This window comes from Carcharodon carcharias, chromosome 1 (assembly GCF_017639515.1).
Source record: "Carcharodon carcharias isolate sCarCar2 chromosome 1, sCarCar2.pri, whole genome shotgun sequence".
Taxonomy (NCBI): Eukaryota; Metazoa; Chordata; class Chondrichthyes; order Lamniformes; family Lamnidae; genus Carcharodon; species Carcharodon carcharias.
The window spans coordinates 4101974-4120656 of record NC_054467.1 but is presented as its reverse complement, the minus strand read 5'-3'; the positions used below and the strand labels follow the sequence as shown (position 1 = coordinate 4120656).

At 50.3% G+C, this 18683-nt stretch overlaps 1 protein-coding gene across 3 annotated transcripts in view; it reads right to left on the bottom strand.

Moving 5' to 3' along the window:
* Nucleotides 1-18683, bottom strand: part of LOC121280417 — a 49304-nt gene that overhangs the window by 19807 nt on the left and 10814 nt on the right. For 2 of the 3 annotated variants that reach the window (XM_041192396.1, XM_041192413.1), the window contains exons 2-3: nucleotides 14703-14807; nucleotides 9974-10111 (exon numbers count right to left, since the gene is read on the bottom strand). In XM_041192396.1, coding sequence (XP_041048330.1) covers nucleotides 9974-10111; nucleotides 14703-14807 — 243 coding nt within the window. The remainder of the gene's footprint in view (nucleotides 1-9973; nucleotides 10112-14702; nucleotides 14808-18683) is intronic. The other variant, XM_041192405.1, reaches the window with a different exon arrangement.

Below are 18683 nucleotides of genomic sequence, written 5' to 3'. Positions count from 1 at the left end.
GAGAGTGTGTGAGTGAGGGAGAGTGAGTGTGAAAGAGGGAGAGTGAGTGTGAGAGAGGGAGAGTGTGTGAGAGAGGGAGAGAGTGTGAGAGAGAGGGAGAGTGAGTGTGAGAGAGGGAGAGTGTGTGGGAGAGGGAGAGTGAGTGTGAGAGAGGTAAAGTGTGAGAGAGAGTGTGTGAGAGAGGGAGAGTGAGTGTGAGAGAGGGAGAGTGAGTGTGAGAGGGAGAGTGTGTGAGAGAGGGAGAGTGAGTGTGTGAGAGGGAGAGTGTGTGAGAGAGGGAGAGTGAGTGTGAGAGGGAGAGTGAGTGTGAGAGAGGTAAAGTGTGAGAGAGAGAGTGTGTGAGAGAGGGAGAGTGAGTGTGAGAGAGGGAGAGTGAGTGTGAGAGGGAGAGTGTGTGAGAGAGGGAGAGTGAGTGTGAGAGAGGGAGAGTGAGTGTGAGAGGGAGAGTGTGTGATAGAGGGAGAGTGTGTGAGAGAGGGAGAGTGAGCATGAGAGAGGGAGAGTGAGTGTGAGAGAGGGAGAGTGTGTGAGAGGGAGAGTGAGTGCAAGAGAGGGAGAGTGAGTGTGAGAGGGAGAGTGTGTGAGAGAGGGAGAGTGAGTGTGAGAGGGAGAGTGTGTGAGAGAGGGAGAGTGAGTGTGAGAGGGAGAGTGTGTGAGAGAGGCAGAGTGAGTGTGAGAGAGGGAGAGTGAGTGTGAGAGGGAGAGTGTGTGAGAGAGGGATAGTTAGCGTGAGAGAGGGAAAGTGCATATGAGAAAGGGAGAGTGAGTGTGAGAGAGGGTAAGCATGAGAGAGAGAGTGTGTGAGAGAGGGAGAGTGCATGTGAGAGAGGGAGAGTGAGTGTGTGAGAGAGGGAGAGTGAGTGTGAGAGAAGGAAAGTGAGTGTGAGAGAGAGAGTGTGTGAGAGAGGGAGAGTGAGCGTGAGAGAGGGAGAGTGAGTGTGAGAGGGACAGTGTGTGAGAGAGGGAGAGTGAGTGTGAGAGAGGGAGAGTGAGTGTGGGTGTGTGTGTGAGAGAGGGAGAGTGAGTGTGAGAGAGGGAGAGTGTGTGAGAGAGGGAGAGTGAGTGTGAGAGAGAGAGTGTGTGAGAGAGGGAGAGTGAGTGTGAGAGAGGGAGAGTGAGTGTGAGAGGGAGAGTGTGTGTGAGAGAGGGAGAGTGAATGTGAGAGAGGGTAAGCATGAGAAGGGAGAGTGTGTGAGAGAGGGAGAGTGTGTGAGAGAGGGAGAGTGAGTGTGAGAGAGAGAGTGTGTGAGAGAGGGAGAGTGAGTGTGAGAAAGGGAGAGAGTGTGTGAGAGAGGGAGAGTGTGTGAGAGAGGGAGAGTGAGTGTGAGAGAGAGAGTGTGTGAGAGAGGGAGAGTGAGTGTGAGAGAGGGAGAGTGAGTGTGAGAGGGAGAGTGTGTGAGAGAGGGAGAGTGTGTGAGAGAGGGAGAGTGAGCATGAGAGAGGGAGAGTGTGTGAGAGAGGGAGAGTGAGCGTGAGAGAGGGAGAATGCATATGAGAAAGGGAGAATGAGTGTGAGAGAGGGTAAGCATGAGAGAGAGAGAGTGTGTGAGAGAGGGAGAGTGTGTGTGAGAGGGAGGGTGTGTGAGAGAGGGAGAGTGAGTGTGAGATGGAGAGTGTGTGAGAGAGGGAGAGTGAATGTGAGAGGGAGATTGTGTGAGAGAGGGAGTGTGAGCATGAAAGAGGGAGAGTGTGTGAGAGAGGGAGAGTGAGCGTGAGAGAGGGAGAGTGCATATGAGAAAGGGAGAGAGAGTGTGTGAGAGAGGGAGAGTGTGTGTGAGAGAGGGAGAGTGAGTGTGTGAGAGAGAGTGTGTGAGAGAGGGCGAGTGAGTGTGAGAGAGGGAGAGTGAGTGTGAGAGGCAGAGTGTGTGAGAGAGGGAGAGTGAATGTGAGAGAGAGAGTGTGTGAGAGAGGGAGAGTGAGTGTGAGAGGCAGAGTGTGTGAGAGAGGGAGAGTGAATGTGAGAGAGAGAGTGTGTGAGAGAGGGAGAGTGTGTGAGAGAGGGAGAGTGAGCGTGAGAGAGGGAGAGTGCATATGAGAAAGGGAGAGTGAGTGTGAGAGAGGGTAAGCATGAGAGAGAGAGAGTGTGTGAGAGAGGGAGAGTGTGTGTGAGAGAGGGAGAGTGAGTGTGTAAGAGAGGGAGAGTGAGTGTGAGAGAGGGAAAGTGAGTGTGAGAGGCAGAGTGTGTGAGAGAGGGAGAGTGAGGGTGAGAGGGAGAGTGTGTGAGAGAGGGAGAGTGAGGGTGAGAGGGAGAGTGTGTGAGAGAGGGAGCGTGAGTGTGAGAGGCAGAGTGTGTGAGAGAGGATGAGAGGGAGCGTGAGAGAGGGAGAGTGTGTGAGAGAGGGAGAGTGAGCATGAGAGAGGGAGAGTGCGTATGAGAAAGGGAGAGTGAGTGTGAGAGAGGGTAAGCGTGAGAGAAGGAGAGTGTGTGAGAGAGGGAGAGTGTGTGAGAGAGGGAGAGTGAATGTAAGAGGGAGAGTGAGTGTGACAGAGGGAGAGTGTGTGAGAGAGGAAGACTGAGTGTGAGAAAGGGAGAGTGTGTGTGAGAGAGGGAGAGTGTGTGAGAGAGGGAGAGTGAGTGTGAGAGAGGGAGAGAGTGTGTGAGAGGGAGGATGTGTGAGAGAGGGAGAGTGAGTGTGAGAGGGAGAGTGTGTGAGAGAGGGAGAGTGAGTGTGGGTGTGTGTGTGAGAGAGGGAGCGTGAGTGTGAGAGAGGAAGAGTGTGTGAGAGAGGGAGAGTGAGCGTGAGAGAGGGAGAGTGAGTGTGAGCGGGAGAGTGTGTGAGAGAGGGAGAGTGAGTGTGAAGAGGGAGAGTGAGTGTAGGTGTGTGTGTGAGAGAGGGAGAGTGTGTGTGAGAGAGAGAGTGTGTGAGAGAGGGAGAGTGAGTGTGAGAGGGAGAGTGTGTGTGAGAGGGAGAGTGTGTGAGAGAGGGAGAGTGAGCATGAGAGAGGGAGAGTGTATGAGAGAGGGAGAGAGAGCATGAGAGAGGGAGAGTGCATATGAGAAAGGGAGAGTGAGTGTGAGAGAGGGTAAGCATGAGAGAGAGAGTGTGTGAGAGAGGGAGAGTGTGTGTGAGAGAGGGAGAGTGAGTGTGTAAGAGAGGGAGAGTGAGTGTGAGAGAGGGAAAGTGAGTGTGAGAGGCAGAGTGTGTGAGAGAGGGAGAGTGAGGGTGAGAGGGAGAGTGTGTGAGAGAGGGAGCGTGAGTGTGAGAGGGAGAGTGTGTGAGAGAGGGAGAGTGAGGGTGAGAGGGAGAGTGTGTGAGAGAGGGAGCGTGAGTGTGAGAGGCAGAGTGTGTGAGAGAGGATGAGAGGGAGCGTGAGAGAGGGAGAGTGTGTGAGAGAGGGAGAGTGAGCATGAGAGAGGGAGAGTGCGTATGAGAAAGGGAGAGTGAGTGTGAGAGAGGGTAAGCATGAGAGAGGGAGTGTGTGAGAGAGGGAGAGTGTGTGTGAGAGAGGGAGAGTGAGTGTGAGAGAGGAAGAGTGTGTGAGAGAGGGAGCGTGAGTGTGAGAGAGGAAGAGTGTGTGAGAGAGGGAGAGTGAGCGTGTGAGACGGAGAGTGAGTGTGAAGAGGGAGAGTGAGTGTGGGTGTGCGTGTGAGAGAGGGAGAGTGTGTGTGAGAGAGAGAGTGTGTGAGAGAGGGAGAGTGAGTGTGAGAGGGAGAGTGTGTGTGAGAGGGAGAGTGTGTGAGAGAGGGAGAGTGCATATGAGAAAGGGAGAGTGAGTGTGAGAGAGGGTAAGCATGAGAGAGGGAGTGTGTGAGAGAGGGAGAGTGTGTGTGAGAGAGGGAGAGTGAGTGTGAGAGAGGGTAAGCGTGAGAGAGGGAGAGTGTGTGAGAGAGGGAGAGTGTGTGAGAGAGGGAGAGTGAATGTAAGAGGGAGAGTGAGTGTGACAGAGGGAGAGTGAGTGTGAGAGAGAGAGTGTGTGAGAGAGGGAGAGTGTGTGTGAGAGAGGGAGAGTGTGTGTGAGAGAGGGTAAGCGTGAGAGAGGGAGAGTGTGTGAGAGAGGAAAACTGAGTATGAGAAAGGAAGAGTGTGTGTGAGAGAGGGAGAGTGTGTGAGAGAGGGAGAGTGAGTGTGAGAGGGAGAGTGTGTGAGAGAGGGAGAGTGAGTGTGGGTGTGTGTGTGAGAGAGGGAGCGTGAGTGTGAGAGAGGAAGAGTGTGTGAGAGAGGGAGAGTGAGTGTGAAGAGGGAGAGTGAGTGTGGGAGTGTGTGTGAGAGAGGGAGAGTGTGTGTGAGAGAGAGAGTGTGTGAGAGAGGGAGAGTGAGTGTGAGAGGGAGAGTGTGTGTGAGCGGGAGAGTGTGTGAGAGAGGGAGAGTGAGTGTGAAGAGGGAGAGTGAGTGTGGGTGTGTGTGTGAGAGAGGGAGAGTGTGTGTGAGAGAGAGAGTGTGTGAGAGAGGGAGAGTGAGCATGAGAGAGGGAGAGTGTGTGAGAGAGGGAGAGTGAGCGTGAGAGAGGGAGAGTGCATATGAGAAAGGGAGAGTGAGTGTGAGAGAGGGTAAGCATGAGAGAGAGAGTGTGTGAGAGAGGGAGAGTGTGTGTGAGAGAGGGAGAGTGAGTGTGTAAGAGAGGGAGAGTGAGTGTGAGAGAGGGAAAGTGAGTGTGAGAGGCAGAGTGTGTGAGAGAGGGAGAGTGAGGGTGAGAGGGAGAGTGTGTGAGAGAGGGAGCGTGAGTGTGAGAGGGAGAGTGTGTGAGAGAGGGAGAGTGTGTGTGAGAGAGGGAGAGTGAGTGTGAGAGAGGAAGAGTGTGTGAGAGAGGGAGAGTGAGTGTGGGTGTGTGTGTGAGAGAGGGAGCGTGAGTGTGAGAGAGGAAGAGTGTGTGAGAGAGGGAGAGTGAGCGTGAGAGACGGAGAGTGAGTGTGAAGAGGGAGTGTGAGTGTGGGTGTGCGTGTGAGAGAGGGAGAGTGAGTGTGAGAGGGAGAGTGTGTGAGAGAGGGAGAGTGAGTGTGAGAGGGAGAGTGTGTGTGAGAGGGAGAGTGTGTGAGAGAGGGAGAGTGCATATGAGAAAGGGAGAGTGAGTGTGAGAGAGGGTAAGCATGAGAGAGAGTGTGTGAGAGAGGGAGAGTGTGTGTGAGAGAGGGAGAGTGAGTGAGGGAGGAAGACTGAGTGTGAGAGGGAGAGTGTGTGTGAGAGAGGGAGAGTGTGTGAGAGAGGGAGAGTGAGTGTGAGAGGGAGAGTGAGTGTGAGAGAGGGAGAGTGAGTGTGAGAGAGGGAGAGAGTGTGTGAGAGAGGGAGAGTGAATGTGAGAGAGGGAGAGAGTGTGTGAGAGAGGGAGAGTGAGTGTGAGAGAGGGAAAGTGAGTATGAGAGAGGGAAAGTGAGTGTGAGAGGGAGAGTGTGTGAGAGAGGGAGAGTGAGGGTGAGAGGTGACTGTGTGAGAGAGGGAGAGTGTGTGAGAGAGCGAGAGTGAGCCTGAGAGAGGGAGAGTGAGCGTGAGAGAGGGAGAGTGTGTGAGAGAGGGAGAGTGAGCATGAGAGAGGAAGAGTGCATATGAGAAAGGGAGAGTGAGTGTGAAATAGGGTAAGCATGAGAGAGGGAGTGTGTGAGAGAGGGAGAGTGTGTGTGAGAGAAGGAGAGTGTGTGTGAGAGAGGGAGTGTGTGAGAGAGGGAGAGTGTGTGTGAGAGAGGGAGAGTGAGTGTGTAAGAGAGGGAGAGTGAGTGTGAGAGAGGGAAAGTGAGTGTGAGAGGCAGAGTGTGTGAGAGAGGGAGAGTGAGGGTGAGAGGGAGAGTGAGTGTGAGAGAGGGAGCGTGAGTGTGAGAGGGAGAGTGTGTGAGAGAGGGAGAGTGTGTGTGAGAGAGGGAGAGTGAGTGTGAGAGAGGAAGAGTGTGTGAGAGAGGGAGAGTGAGTGTGGGTGTGTGTGTGAGAGAGGGAGCGTGAGTGTGAGAGAGGAAGAGTGTGTGAGAGAGGGAGAGTGAGCGTGAGAGACGGAGAGTGAGTGTGAAGAGGGAGAGTGAGTGTGGGTGTGCGTGCGAGAGAGGGAGAGTGTGTGTGAGAGAGAGTGTGTGAGAGAGGGAGAGTGAGTGTGAGAGGGAGAGTGTGTGTGAGAGGGAGAGTGTGTGAGAGAGGGAGAGTGCATATGAGAAAGGGAGAGTGAGTGTGAGAGAGGGTAAGCATGAGAGAGAGTGTGTGAGAGAGGGAGAGTGTGTGTGAGAGAGGGAGAGTGAGTGAGGGAGGAAGACTGAGTGTGAGAGGGAGAGTGTGTGTGAGAGAGGGAGAGTGTGTGAGAGAGGGAGAGTGAGTGTGAGAGGGAGAGTGAGTGTGAGAGAGGGAGAGTGAGTGTGAGAGAGGGAGAGAGTGTGTGAGAGAGTGAGAGTGAGTGTGAGAGAGGGAAAGTGAGTGTGAGAGAGGGAAAGTGAGTGTGAGAGGGAGAGTGTGTGAGAGAGGGAGAGTGAGGGTGAGAGGGTGACTGTGTGAGAGAGGGAGAGTGTGTGAGAGAGCGAGAGTGAGCCTGAGAGAGGGAGAGTGAGCGTGAGAGAGGGAGAGTGTGTGAGAGAGGGAGAGTGAGCATGAGAGAGGAAGAGTGCATATGAGAAAGGGAGAGTGAGTGTGAAATAGGGTAAGCATGAGAGAGGGAGTGTGTTAGAGAGGGAGAGTGTGTGTGAGAGAAGGAGAGTGTGTGTGAGAGAGGGAGTGTGTGAGAGAGGGAGAGTGTGTGTGAGAGAGGGAGAGTGTGTGTGAGAGAGGGTAAGCGTGAGAGAGGGAGAGTGTGTGAGAGAGGAAGACTGAGTGTGAGAAAGGGAAAGTGTGTGTGAGAGAGGGAGAGTGTGTGAGAGAGGGAGAGTGAGTGTGAGAGTGGGAGAGTGAGTGTTAGTGAGGGGGAGTGAGCGTGAGAGAGGGAGAGTGAGTGTGAGAGAGGGAGAATGAGTGTGAGAGAGGGAGAGTGAATGTGAGAGAGGGAGAGTGAGTGTGAGAGAGGGAGAATGAGTGTGGGTGTGTGTGTGAGAGAGGGAGAGTGTGTGAGAGAGGGAGAGTGAGTGTGAGAGTGTGAGAGTGAGCGTGAGAGAGGGAGAGTGAATGTCAGAGAGGGAGAATGAGTGTGAGAGAGGGAGAATGACTGTGGGTGTGTATGTGAGAGAGGGAGAGTGTGTGAGAGAGGGAGAGTGAGTGTGAGAGAGGGAGAGTATGTGAGAGAGGGAGAGTGAGCAAGAGAGAGGGAGAGTGTGTGTGAGAGGGAGAGTGAGTGTGAGAGGGAGAGTGTGTGTTAGTGAGGGAGAGTGTGTGAGAGAGGGAGAGTGGCTGCGGGGCACTCGGAGGTGGGGCGGGGAACCCTGTCATCTGATAAATTCAGGCCCATGTTTCTAAATTAATTCCAAAATGTCCTTTTCTGAGAGAAACCTGTCTAATTTCCATTTGAGTGGGATTATACACCAATAGCTTCCCTCTTCTCCCTGTATCTTTCCCCAACTCCTGGGAGTTGGCTGGTTAGGGGTTATGGGGGGGGCGTCTATAATTAGGTGGGGCGGCAGGAGGTGCCACACTCATCGCCTACCCACCACAGCTGGTATTTTCCCAGTGGGGGATAGTGGGCTCCTCACAGGTTCTTGGGTACTGGGGGCACAAGAGCACCTGGTTGAACACCATGTGTCCCATTCAGGGGCCCCCAGTGGAAAGAGCCACACCCACTGGAAAACCACCTCTTCCCTCGTGATCAAGCCCCAGCTCTCACCAGGGCCGGCCTGATCAGCCACAGCGAGCCCCAACCCCACTTACCTGCACTCCTGGCCAGCTCCATTATCACCAGGCTAGGCTTGCTGCAGTGGTCACTGTTCCTGGAGGATCCTAAGGGTGGGACATCCTGCCTCAAGAGGGGCATAAGACACAACTGGAGGCAATTAATTGCCTGGGCAATGTAAAACTGAGTTGTAGTTTGCAGGCCGGTAGACATGTGCTCAGCCTTGGTGAGTAACCCCACCGACTCCACTTAAACTCCCAGCCTCTGTCTCTCTCGTATCATTATAAGTCCAGTTTGCTGGAATCAGCCCCCAACACTGGATCATCCGAGCAATCAGGCTGATGTGTTTCACAACTGTACCTAAGCCACGTGCACCTGGTGAGCTTGCACTTCACTCGGGACTTTGAGATTTATTTGCCGACCTTGCTTCAGGCAGCGCTCGCAGTCTCAGCGCCAGGCTTCACAGGCAGCACCACATCACTTTTAGGGGGGCTCACAGGCAGGTTTCTACCTACCAGAGTAAGGCAGGGGAGGCTTTTCAATGGCTGCAGGGCTAGGGCTTGTTTGGGGAAGGGGGAGAAGCGGCCCCAGGCAAGGGAAGAGGCTGCAGGGCGAGGGTTGTACTGGGAAAGGTGGGTATCCCAGGGTGTGTGTGGGGGGGGCACATGTTGATCTGTGCAATTGGCATCAAGAGGGTGAGGGCTGAGGAGGCATCTCCAGAGGAGATGAGGCCAGATGGAGATGTGAGGGTGAGTGTGTGAGTTTAGAGTGATGAGGTGGTTGCCTTACCCTGGCGGTATGGGTGAGATCATTCAACCTCTCTCTGCACTGGATGGCCAACCTCTCCTGTGCAGCATTGGCACTGCCCACCATAGTCACCGCCTCCCAGGCCGGACTGGTGAGGTTGCTGGACCTCCTGCAGCCAGAGCAGAGGTGGAAGACAAAAGGCATTCCAGTGACAGGTCACTGAACTCCTCTGGCCTTTCAGGGCCATGTCTTCACTGGAGCTGTCCTGGGCTGCAGCATTGAGAACTGTGTGCGCGGCTGCAGTTTAGATATGGCCCCCGGAGTGAGGAAACGGTGAGGTAATGGCATGGCGGGCAATTCAGAGGCCGCCTGCTGGCCAGACGGCGTGTTTCCTGTGGCTGCATCATTAATGAGGCGAGATTGGGGCGATACGGTGTGAAAGGCTGCCATAGAGGCTGGGGGTGGTAAAATGTCCTTTTACGCTCCTGCTACCACACTTAGTGCAAATCTAGGATGATTCCAACCATAGATTCTTGCCGGGTTAAGACACTTTTTTTGGGCAGAGGTATTTTGAAGCCCTCTTTATAGCTTTACAAACATACCCAGGCTGTGAGCAATAAACCCCTGGGGAAAGAAACCCAGTGAGATTTCCAATGCAAATGTGGAAGAGGCTGACTAGAGGCCGTCAATATAAGATAGTCAGCAAGAAATCCAATGGGGAATTCAGTAGAAACTTCTTTACCCAGAGAGAGGTGAGAATGTGGAACTCGCTACCACAGGGAGCTGCTGAAGTGAATAGCGTAGATACAGTTAAGGGGAAGCTGGACAAACACACGAGGGAGAAGGGAGTAGAGGGTTACAAAAGTGGATTTAGGTGAGGAAAGATGGGAGGAGACTCGAATGGAGAATAAACATCCGCATGGACTTGTTGGGCAAATGGCCTGTTTTAGTGTCATACATCCCATGTAATCCTATGTAAATTTCAGTGCCAGTGCAATGCCATGTACATAAGTCATACGGCCCAATCAAACTACATGTTCTTTTAGTTGTTCACAATAGGCAGAGTACAGACCATACTCAGCCAGCCTGCACTTGCAAAGCCCAAAATGAAACACCTTAGATGTTTTGGTGTGATTCCACAATTGGGCAGCACTTGATGGACAATCCTGAGTGCACCAATAGCTATACCTAACCAATTTAAGCTAATCAGTTAAGCTCATAATGTGGCTCATTTACACATGCTAGAAGTGACATACATTCATACACAGGGATCTGTTCTCTGCAAACAAAAGGAACATGCTTAAGCCTTGTGCCTTATTTGTATTACCCGGGAGCTTGGGGAGCCTATAGTTCCATACTATTTTCTCCATGTCAACAACTTGGCCAATCATAGCCAACTTGCCAACCAATCAACATCCCTTTTCTCCTGTAGTAGAAATAGTTGTGATTGTTCAAAATTTGGCATTCTTGCCTGTGTCCTGATGAGTGCAAGATGAAAAGCTTTGACAACATGTCTCTCTTTTCAGTAATATTCTAGTTCTGTAATCCTATGCAAAAATCTTACCAGTTGTGGGTGCTTCAGTTGCAGAATGTGCTGTGGAATCGGAAGCTACTCCCAGGTTATCAGATTTTGTTGTTGAGCTGGCAGCCGATGGAAATCCTGAGCTTGTTGGAGACTCTGGTTGTGAATCAATGTTTTCTCCTATGGTACAGCATACATTAGTCCAACACTTGCTGAAATGTTTAAAGTCCTTTCTACTTAACCTAATGCAGTAACATCAAAGGAAATTTCTAATGAACAAGTTAATGGTGGAAGCAGTTCATTGGTTACTGAGGGATGCATGGGTTTGAGTTCTGGACCTCTGGAGGTAGAACATGCAGTTCTCAGCCTGGAGAGGATGCAGAGGATATTTACTAGACTGGTCCTCGCGATGAGGGACTTCAGTTAACGTGGAAAGACTGGGGAAGCTGGGATTGTTTTCCTTGGAGCAGAAGATTGAAGGGAGATTTATTAGAGGTTTTGAAATTATGAAGTGTATTGATAAGAATAAATAAGGAGAAACAATTTTCCGTTGGCAGGGGGGTCAATATCTAGAGGACACAGATTGTTGAACTAAAGAGGAGATGAAAAATTTCTTTTTTTACACAGTGCGTTGCTGTGATCTGGAAGGCGCTGCCTGAAAGGGCGGTGGAAGCAGATTCAATAGGAACTTTCAAAAGGGAATTGGGTGAATACTTGAAGGGGGAAAAACTTGTAGGACTGTGGGGTAAAGAGTGGGGGCAGTGGGACTAATTGGATAGATCATTTACAGAGCCAGAACAGGCATGATGGGCTAAATGTTCTCCTTTTGCATTGTGAGATTGAGTAAATCTTAAATGATTTCCCAGCCAGACTCCAGTAGATGGAGCACAGTATACACAGGAGGTTATGAGAGGTGAATAGTTAACATTGGGCTGCTCATTTGAATAACAAGGAAAAGCGTCTTTTAACTGGGAGCAGTGAAGGTAACATGTGGACGCTGTCCTGAATACCTGAGTAAATTTTTTAAAATAAAATGTATTCTGCCCTGGCTGATCCTCTGCCTATTTCCCTTTTTACAGCACATCTTTCTGTAACACTTGACAGGCTGTTAAAGTGGAGTCAGCCGAGTATCACGGGGTGAACCCGAGCCTATATTCAGAAAGAAAGCGTCAATGCTACAGGCTTTTTTTTAACTTGAACTCCAAGGCTTTGTCCCCTTCACTGTCAGAGCTGACGGCCTGAAGGTGCTGGGGATATGGTTCGGAGGGGCCAGGGCACTCGTTAGAAACTGGAAGGAGCGAGTGTCTATGGTGAAAACGAAACTGGGCATGTGGGAGCGACGCTCCCTCTCCATTGCGGGTAAGAACCTGGTCATCAGGTGTGAGGCACTCTCGCTGTTGCTGTACGTGGCACAGGTCTGGCCCATTCCAGACTCCTGTGTGGTGGCGATCACCCGAGCCATCTTCCGCTTTATCTGGAGGTTGAAAATGGATCATGTCCGCAGGGACATGATGTACAAGCCTCTAGATAAAGGGGGAAAAAACGTGCCCAACATCGCCCTCATACTGATGGCCACCTTTGTGTATGGCTGCATCAAGCTGTGCGTAGACCCTCAGTACGCAAACACCAAGTGTCACTACATGCTGAGGTTCTACCTGTCCCCAGTGTTATGAAGGATGGGTCTGGCCACGATGCCGCGGAACGCTCCAAGTAGTTGGACCGTGCCGTACCACCTGTCCCTCGTGGGAAAATTTATGCAGAGAAACACCTTTGACCACAAGTCCGTCAGGCAGTGGTCGGCACGTAACGTCTTAAAGGCCCTGAGGGAAAAGGAGAGGGTGGATCCTGTGGGATGGTTCCCTGAGCAGACTGACAAAGTCATTTGGCAGAATGCCTCATCGCCAGAACTTTCCAACAAACACCAAGATGTAGCTTGGCTGGTGGTGAGAAAGGCCCTCCCTGTAAGATCCTTCCTACATGCCAGGAGTCTCACCCCCTCTGTACGTTGCCCTCGAGGTGGCTGTGGTGGGGAAGAGACCGTTGTTCACCTCCTTGTGGATTGTGCCTTTGCGAAGAAGGTCTGGAGAGAGATGCAGTGGTTTCTGTCGAGGTTCATCCCGAGCAGTTCTGTGACAGAGGACTCTGTGCTCTACGGGCTGTTCCCAGGGACACACACCAAGACAAACATCAACTGCAGCTGGAGGATCATCAACTCGGTGAAAGACGCTCTTTGGTCTGCCCGAAACTTGTTGGTTTTCCAGCGCAAAGAGTTGTCCCCGACCGAGTGGTGCAGACTGGCACATTCCAAGGTCCAGGACTACGTGCTGAGGGATGCACTAAAGCTTGGGGCAGCCGCCGCAAAGGCGCAACGGGGAAGGGTCGCTGTCTAAGACCTTTCTGCTACAGTGCACTGAGGGACTGGGAACTGTTGAGAGCCCCTCAGGCTGTACAGCTCACAATAAATGTATGCAGTGAATACTAATTGTATTATAATTATATTGAAGCACCTCAGAGTGCAACATGATGTATGTTGATAACTCCAATCCCATTGTCTGATTGTCTGCAATGACCATATTGAAATGATTGTAATATTCATTGATTGTACTGATGCACTTTGTGATCCATGTGTAAAAGTTGAATCTGATTGTACATTTGTGATGGTGATTTTGAAATCATTTGGAATGTTCTTCCAGGTATTTTATGAATAAAGTATATTTTTCAAAAAAAACTCCAAGGCTTCACACTGAGGATAAGAAACATTATGTAATTCATTCTTGGTCAAAGCTCCCTGAGAGAGAAAGACACAGAGAGATAGACAGGCAGAGACAGAGAGATAGAGAGAGAGAGAGATAAACAGACAGGCAGGGACAGAGAGATAGAGAGAGAGAGAGGGAGAGATAAACAGACAGGCAGGGACAGAGAGATAGAGAGAGAGAGAGAAAGAGAGATAAACAGACAGGCAGGGACAGAGAGATAGAGAGAGACAGGCAGAGACAGAGATAGAGAGAGAGAGAGATAAACAGACAGGCAGGGACAGAGAGATAGAGAGAGAGAGAGAGAGATAAACAGACAGGCAGAGACAGAGTTAGAGAGAGAGAGACAGAGACAGGGACACAGAGTCTTGTGAATTGTGTATCTAATGTTCCAAAAAACATTTTTACATTTTGTAAATTAAGATTTTCTAATAGAATTCCTCGGTCATCAAAGTCCAACAACGCTTCTCGGCCAAATGAATGAAGGAATTTGGGTTTTGTTGTCGAGTAGTGTGGGATGTATGGTAAAACGGTGACTGTTCACATTGCTTTGTGACCAACCATTCAATATTCATCAAAGTGTGGGCACCAGTGTTTGCAGCCTATGTTAAACTGCTAATTAAACACAAAGCCACTGTGGGGCTGTCTTTAAATAGAATCATAGAACTAGTAAAGTTCAGAAGGAGCCATTCAAACCCATTGAGCCTGTGCTGGCTCGCTACAGGACAAACTCACCTTGTCCCACTCTTCCGCCTTTTCCCCATAACTCTACAAAGTTCTTCTCTTCAGCTAATTATCCAATTCTATTTTAGAAGCCACGATTGAATCTGCCTCCACCACACTCTCAGGCAGTGTCTTCCAGATCCTAACTGCTCGCTGCATGAAAAAGATTTCACCCAATGTCACTTCTGGTTCTTTTGCCAATGACTTTAAATCTGTGCCCCCTGGCTCTCAATCCTTCCACCAAAAGGAACAGGAAACCAGGTTTTTGCCATGATAGAGAATCCCTGAAATCCTAGATCCCATCCCTGAACATGGCGCTTCCTACTTTCGCGGGAGCGGGACTGGAGTTAAGCCCGTGTTCACGCACATGTGGTTTACAGAGGCAACAAGACACTTGAATCACCAACTGCTTCCACTAAAGTGGGATTTGGTAGACAGGGAGTGTGAAACCCAGAGAATGCAGATAACACCAGGCAAGAAGAGCTCTGAACTTGGTGGATTCATTTGGATAGGCAGAGAACGCCTTTGGATAGGGTCCCAGGAAACCTTTGGGGGAGGTAAGGTACCCTTTAGGATTGTTAAAAGTAAACAAGATTGTGTGTAAAAATTACATAAATTCATTGGAACTGTCAAAGCTGTCAAGAACTGTCAAAAGATACTACGTGAGTTGGCATTGAGAGGGTAATGGCAAAAGGTGGTGAGTGGAGGCATGAGTTGGCTCTAAGTTGGCATGGGGACTATAAAGGGCCATGAGGATGTGGGGGGTATAGGGGTTATGAGACACCATAGAGGGTAGGTAGAGAGGCATGGGTTGGCATGGGAGATGAGGGGCCATGGGAAGGGTGTTTGGGGCCATGATGTGGCATAGGTTGGCATGGATGGAGCATGGGGTATTTATGGGGGTTGAGGGGTAAGGGCTGGAGGGTTATTTTTTGTTTCAGTCTTTTTTTATTTAATTCAATAAAGTGCCGGGGCACAGAGACAGCCTTCTGCCCAGTCAGCCTCGCACCCAACAGCCTCCACACTGGCTCGAGGGGCAGCTGGTCCGACTTCTAATCCAGCCCGAACCCTGAGTGAAAATTAGAACTGTAGGCCATCATTTTTAAATGTTGGGTTCTCAGAGCCCGGAATTCCCCCATCCCGGTACACCCAACAACCGAGTGAAAATCTGGGCCAGTGTCTCTCTATCTAGCCTGTCTAGACCCCGTGAACAGGTTAGCATAGTTATAGCTTGTTAACCAGTGTTGATCAAGTCATTAGTCACATGTTTTCCTCTCTGCATATTGATTACTAACCATTACCATGTGTTGTAGTCCCAGAATCAGATGTATTTAAACTGCTTGTCCCAGCTTCAGATGATGGTCTGTTTGTTGGTGATGGTGATGATTCTGTTTGTCCCCCTGCAGTGTACAATATTCCACATTAGTACCATCCTGGGCATTCAGTAATTGTTTAACATCCTTCATATTTCTTCGAATGCAGGAAAGAATAGGTAGAATCATAAAGTGATACAGCACAAAGGAAGCCACTCGGCCCATCATGCTTAACGCTGCTCTTTATCCAATTAGTCCCACCCCCCCCATTGCTCATTCCCTGTACCCCTGCAACTTTTTCCTTTTCAGGAAAATTATTATTGAATCTGCTTCCACCGCCCTACCAGATTCCAGATCACAACTCTATGCATTGTTTCTGCCCCTTCATTTCCCATGGTTTTTTTTTTGGCCAATTACTGACAGTGTCCCTCAGGTTACTGATCCTCCTGCCACTGGAAACAGTTTCTCCTTATTTACTCTGTCGAAACCTTTCACAATTTTGAGCACCCCTATTAAATCTCCCCTTAACCTTCTCTGCTCTAAGGAGAACAATCCCAGCTTCTCCAATCTCTCCACAGGGATTGAAGTCCCTCATCCCTGGTCCCATTCTAATAAATCTCCTCTCCAAGGCCTCAACATCCTTCTTGAAGTGTGGAGCCCAGAACCGGACACAATCCTCCAGCTGAGGTTGACCAGTTTCTTTTATACAGCTTTTGTATAAATTGCTTGCTTTTGTCTTTTTTATAAAGCTTACAAAGCCAAGGATCCTCTGAGGCCAGAATTGTACATCCCGCGGGCAAGCCTCTAGACATCATCCCACACTCGTGCGATATTTCACACGACAGTCAGAAGCGCTCCCGCCAACGATTAAGTGGCGATTAAGCCCATTAGCGACGCAATTAACAGCGATTTCACGTAGCTGGTCCACATTTACAGTTGGCAGACGGGCCATTCTCTCAGGCGGTATTCCCATTTTTGCTCAGACCTCGATCCAGGGCGGGATGAAATCTCCGTGGAGGAGATAAAAAGTACGGGGGGGTTGGGAATCGGAAAGGGGGTGGGGATGGAGGAGAGAGTTCATGATCTAAAGTTGTTGAATTCATCATTCAGTCCAGAAGGCTGTAAAGTGCCTAGTCGGAAGATGAGGTGCTGTTCCTCCAGTTTGCGTTGAGCTTCACTGGAACAATGCAGCAGGCCAAGGACAGACATGTGGGCATGAGAGCAGGGTGGAGTGTTGAAATGGCAAGCGACAGGGAGGTTTGGGTCATGCTTGCGGACAGACCGCAGGTGTTCTGCAAAGCGGTCACCCGTTCTGCGTTTGGTCTCTCCAATGTAGAGGAAAGCACATTGGGAGCAGCGAATGCAGTAGACTAAATTGAGGGAAGTGGCGTGAAATGCTGCTTCACTTGAAAGGAGTGTTTGGGCCCTTGGACGGTGAGGAGGGGGGAAGTAAAAGGGCAGGTGTTACACCTTCTGTGGTTGCATGGGAAGGTGCTGTGGGAAGGGGTTGAGGTGTAGGGGGTGATAGAGGAGTGTACCAGGGTGTCCCGGAGGGAGCGATCCCTGCGGAATGCTGCCAGGGGGGGTGAAGGGAAGATGTGTTTGGTGGTGGCATCATGCTGGAGTTGGCAGAAATGGCGGAGGATGATCCTTTGAATGTGGAGGCTGGTGGGGTGATAAGTGAGGACAAGGAGGACCCTATCTCATTTCTGGGAGGGAGAGGAAGGTGTGAGGGCGGATGCGTGGGAGATGGGCCGGACACGGTTGAGGGCCCTGTCAACCACCGTGGGTGGAAAACCTCGGTTAAGGAAGAAGGAAGACATGTCAGAGGAACTGTTTTTGAAGGTAGCATCATCAGAACAGATGCGACGGAGGCGAAGGAACTGAGAGAATGGGATGGAGTCCTTACAGGAAGCAGGGTGTGAAGAGCTGTAGTCGAGATAGCTGTGGGAGTCGGTGGGTTTGTAATGGATATTGGTGGACAGTCTATCACCAGAGATTGAGACAGAGAGGTCAAGGAAGGGAAGGGAAGTGTCAGAGATGGACCACATGAAAATGATGATGGAAATTCCTTCCCCCCGCTTTTTTTCCAATAATTTATATAGATTTTTCTTTTCCCACCTATTTCCATTATTTTTAAAGGTATTTTTATCCATTGTTTTATCTCTACCTTTTAGCCTATTTCAATTCCTTCACCCCACCCCACCCCCACTAGGGCTATCTGTACCTTGCTTGTCCTGCTTTCTACCCTTAATTAGCACATTCCTTAGATAATATCACCACCTTCAACACCTCTTTGTCCTTTTGTCTATGATATCTTTTGGTTATCTCCGCCTATCACTGACCCTCTATCCAGCTCTACTTCTCCCACCCTCCTCTTAAACCAGCTTATATTTCACCTCTTTTCTATTTTTACTTAGTTCTGTTGAAGAGTCATACGGACTTGAAACATTAACTGTGTTCCTCTCTGCAGATGCTGTCAGACCTGCTAAGTTTTTCCAGGTATTTTTGTTTTTGTTTTGAATTTCCAGCATCTGCAGTTTTTTGCTTTTATCTAGGAGCTGGTGGTAACTGTGGACAGTTTGTTACAAGGACTGTAATTCTGTAGTGAGTTGGGTGTGTGCTAAGTATAAAAGTGGACCATTACTCTCTGTAGTTTAAAGTATAAGTTACTTACAAAAACAGTGTTTAGCTAAAGCGTTTTTAGTCATTTGTTACATAACAGTAAGAATCTGAAAACGTGAAATCCTGTTGTGACATCCTTTTCAGCTATTACCCAGAAGTTTCAATTTGTTCTTAAATGTTGTTGGTCTCTACAAAGTTACGATCAAGATGGGAGGAGTGCGCTGTCTGGACAGAATTGTCCCAGATTTACACTAAGTGCAGTAGTGGGCAGGTAAAACCATGTTTTACCTGTTGGTTGCAATGGCAGGTTTTCACACCGTATAGTCCCAAACCCGTCACATTAGTTATGCATCCCCGGGAAATGCGCTGTTTCCATGGCGGACAGGTTCTCATTCGTCCGACACACCATCACCTCACCACTTCATCATGGCGGGCGCCATATTTAAAATCCAGCCACACGCACACATCTCAGTGCTTCTAGCCCAAGACTACTGCAGGGAAGATTTCCATGAAAAGCAAAAAGACTGCAGCCCCCAGGTTTAGAAACACATCACTGGAATACCTTTTGGACACCATGGAGGCCTGCTGTAATGTCCTCTACCCCTGCTCTGGTCGCAGGATGGGCAGCAGCCTGACCAATCAGGTGATGGCAGTGGTGTTCAGTGCCAATGGTGCACAGAAGAGGTTGGCCATCCAATGCAGATAGATGATGAATGATCTCATCTGTGCCACCAGGGTAAGGCAACCAATTCATCATCTAAACTCACCCACTCACAAGCCCATCACACATTCACTGGCATCTCACTCACTGCCAGCTCACCACTCACTCTCTCACACACACCCTCACATCTCCATCTGACCTCATCTCCTCTGGAGACTGCCTCCTCAGTCCTCACCATCTTGAAGCCACTTGCACAGATCAACATGTGCCCCAAACACACCCTGGGATACCCTCCTTCCCCAGTACAAACCCCACCCTGCAGCCTCTTCCCTTGTCCGAGGCCACTTCTCCCTCTTCCCCAAGCAATCCCCAGCCCTGCAGCCATTGAAAAGTCACTCCCACCTTACAGCTGGTCTGGTAGGTAGAGAGCTGCCCGTGGGCCCCCCTAAAAGTGATGTGGTGCTGCCTGTGAAGCCTGGGGCTGGTGACTGCGAGCGCTGCCTTAAGCAAGGTAGGCAAACAAACCTCAAAGTCCCGAGTGAAGTGCAGCTCACCAGGTGCAGGTGGTTTATGTGCTGTTCTGAAACATGTTGGTGTGTTATCGCACTGACGTGGGCGGACGATCCAGTGAGGGGGGGTGGGAGGAATGATTCCACTGGGCAGGCCTAATAATGACA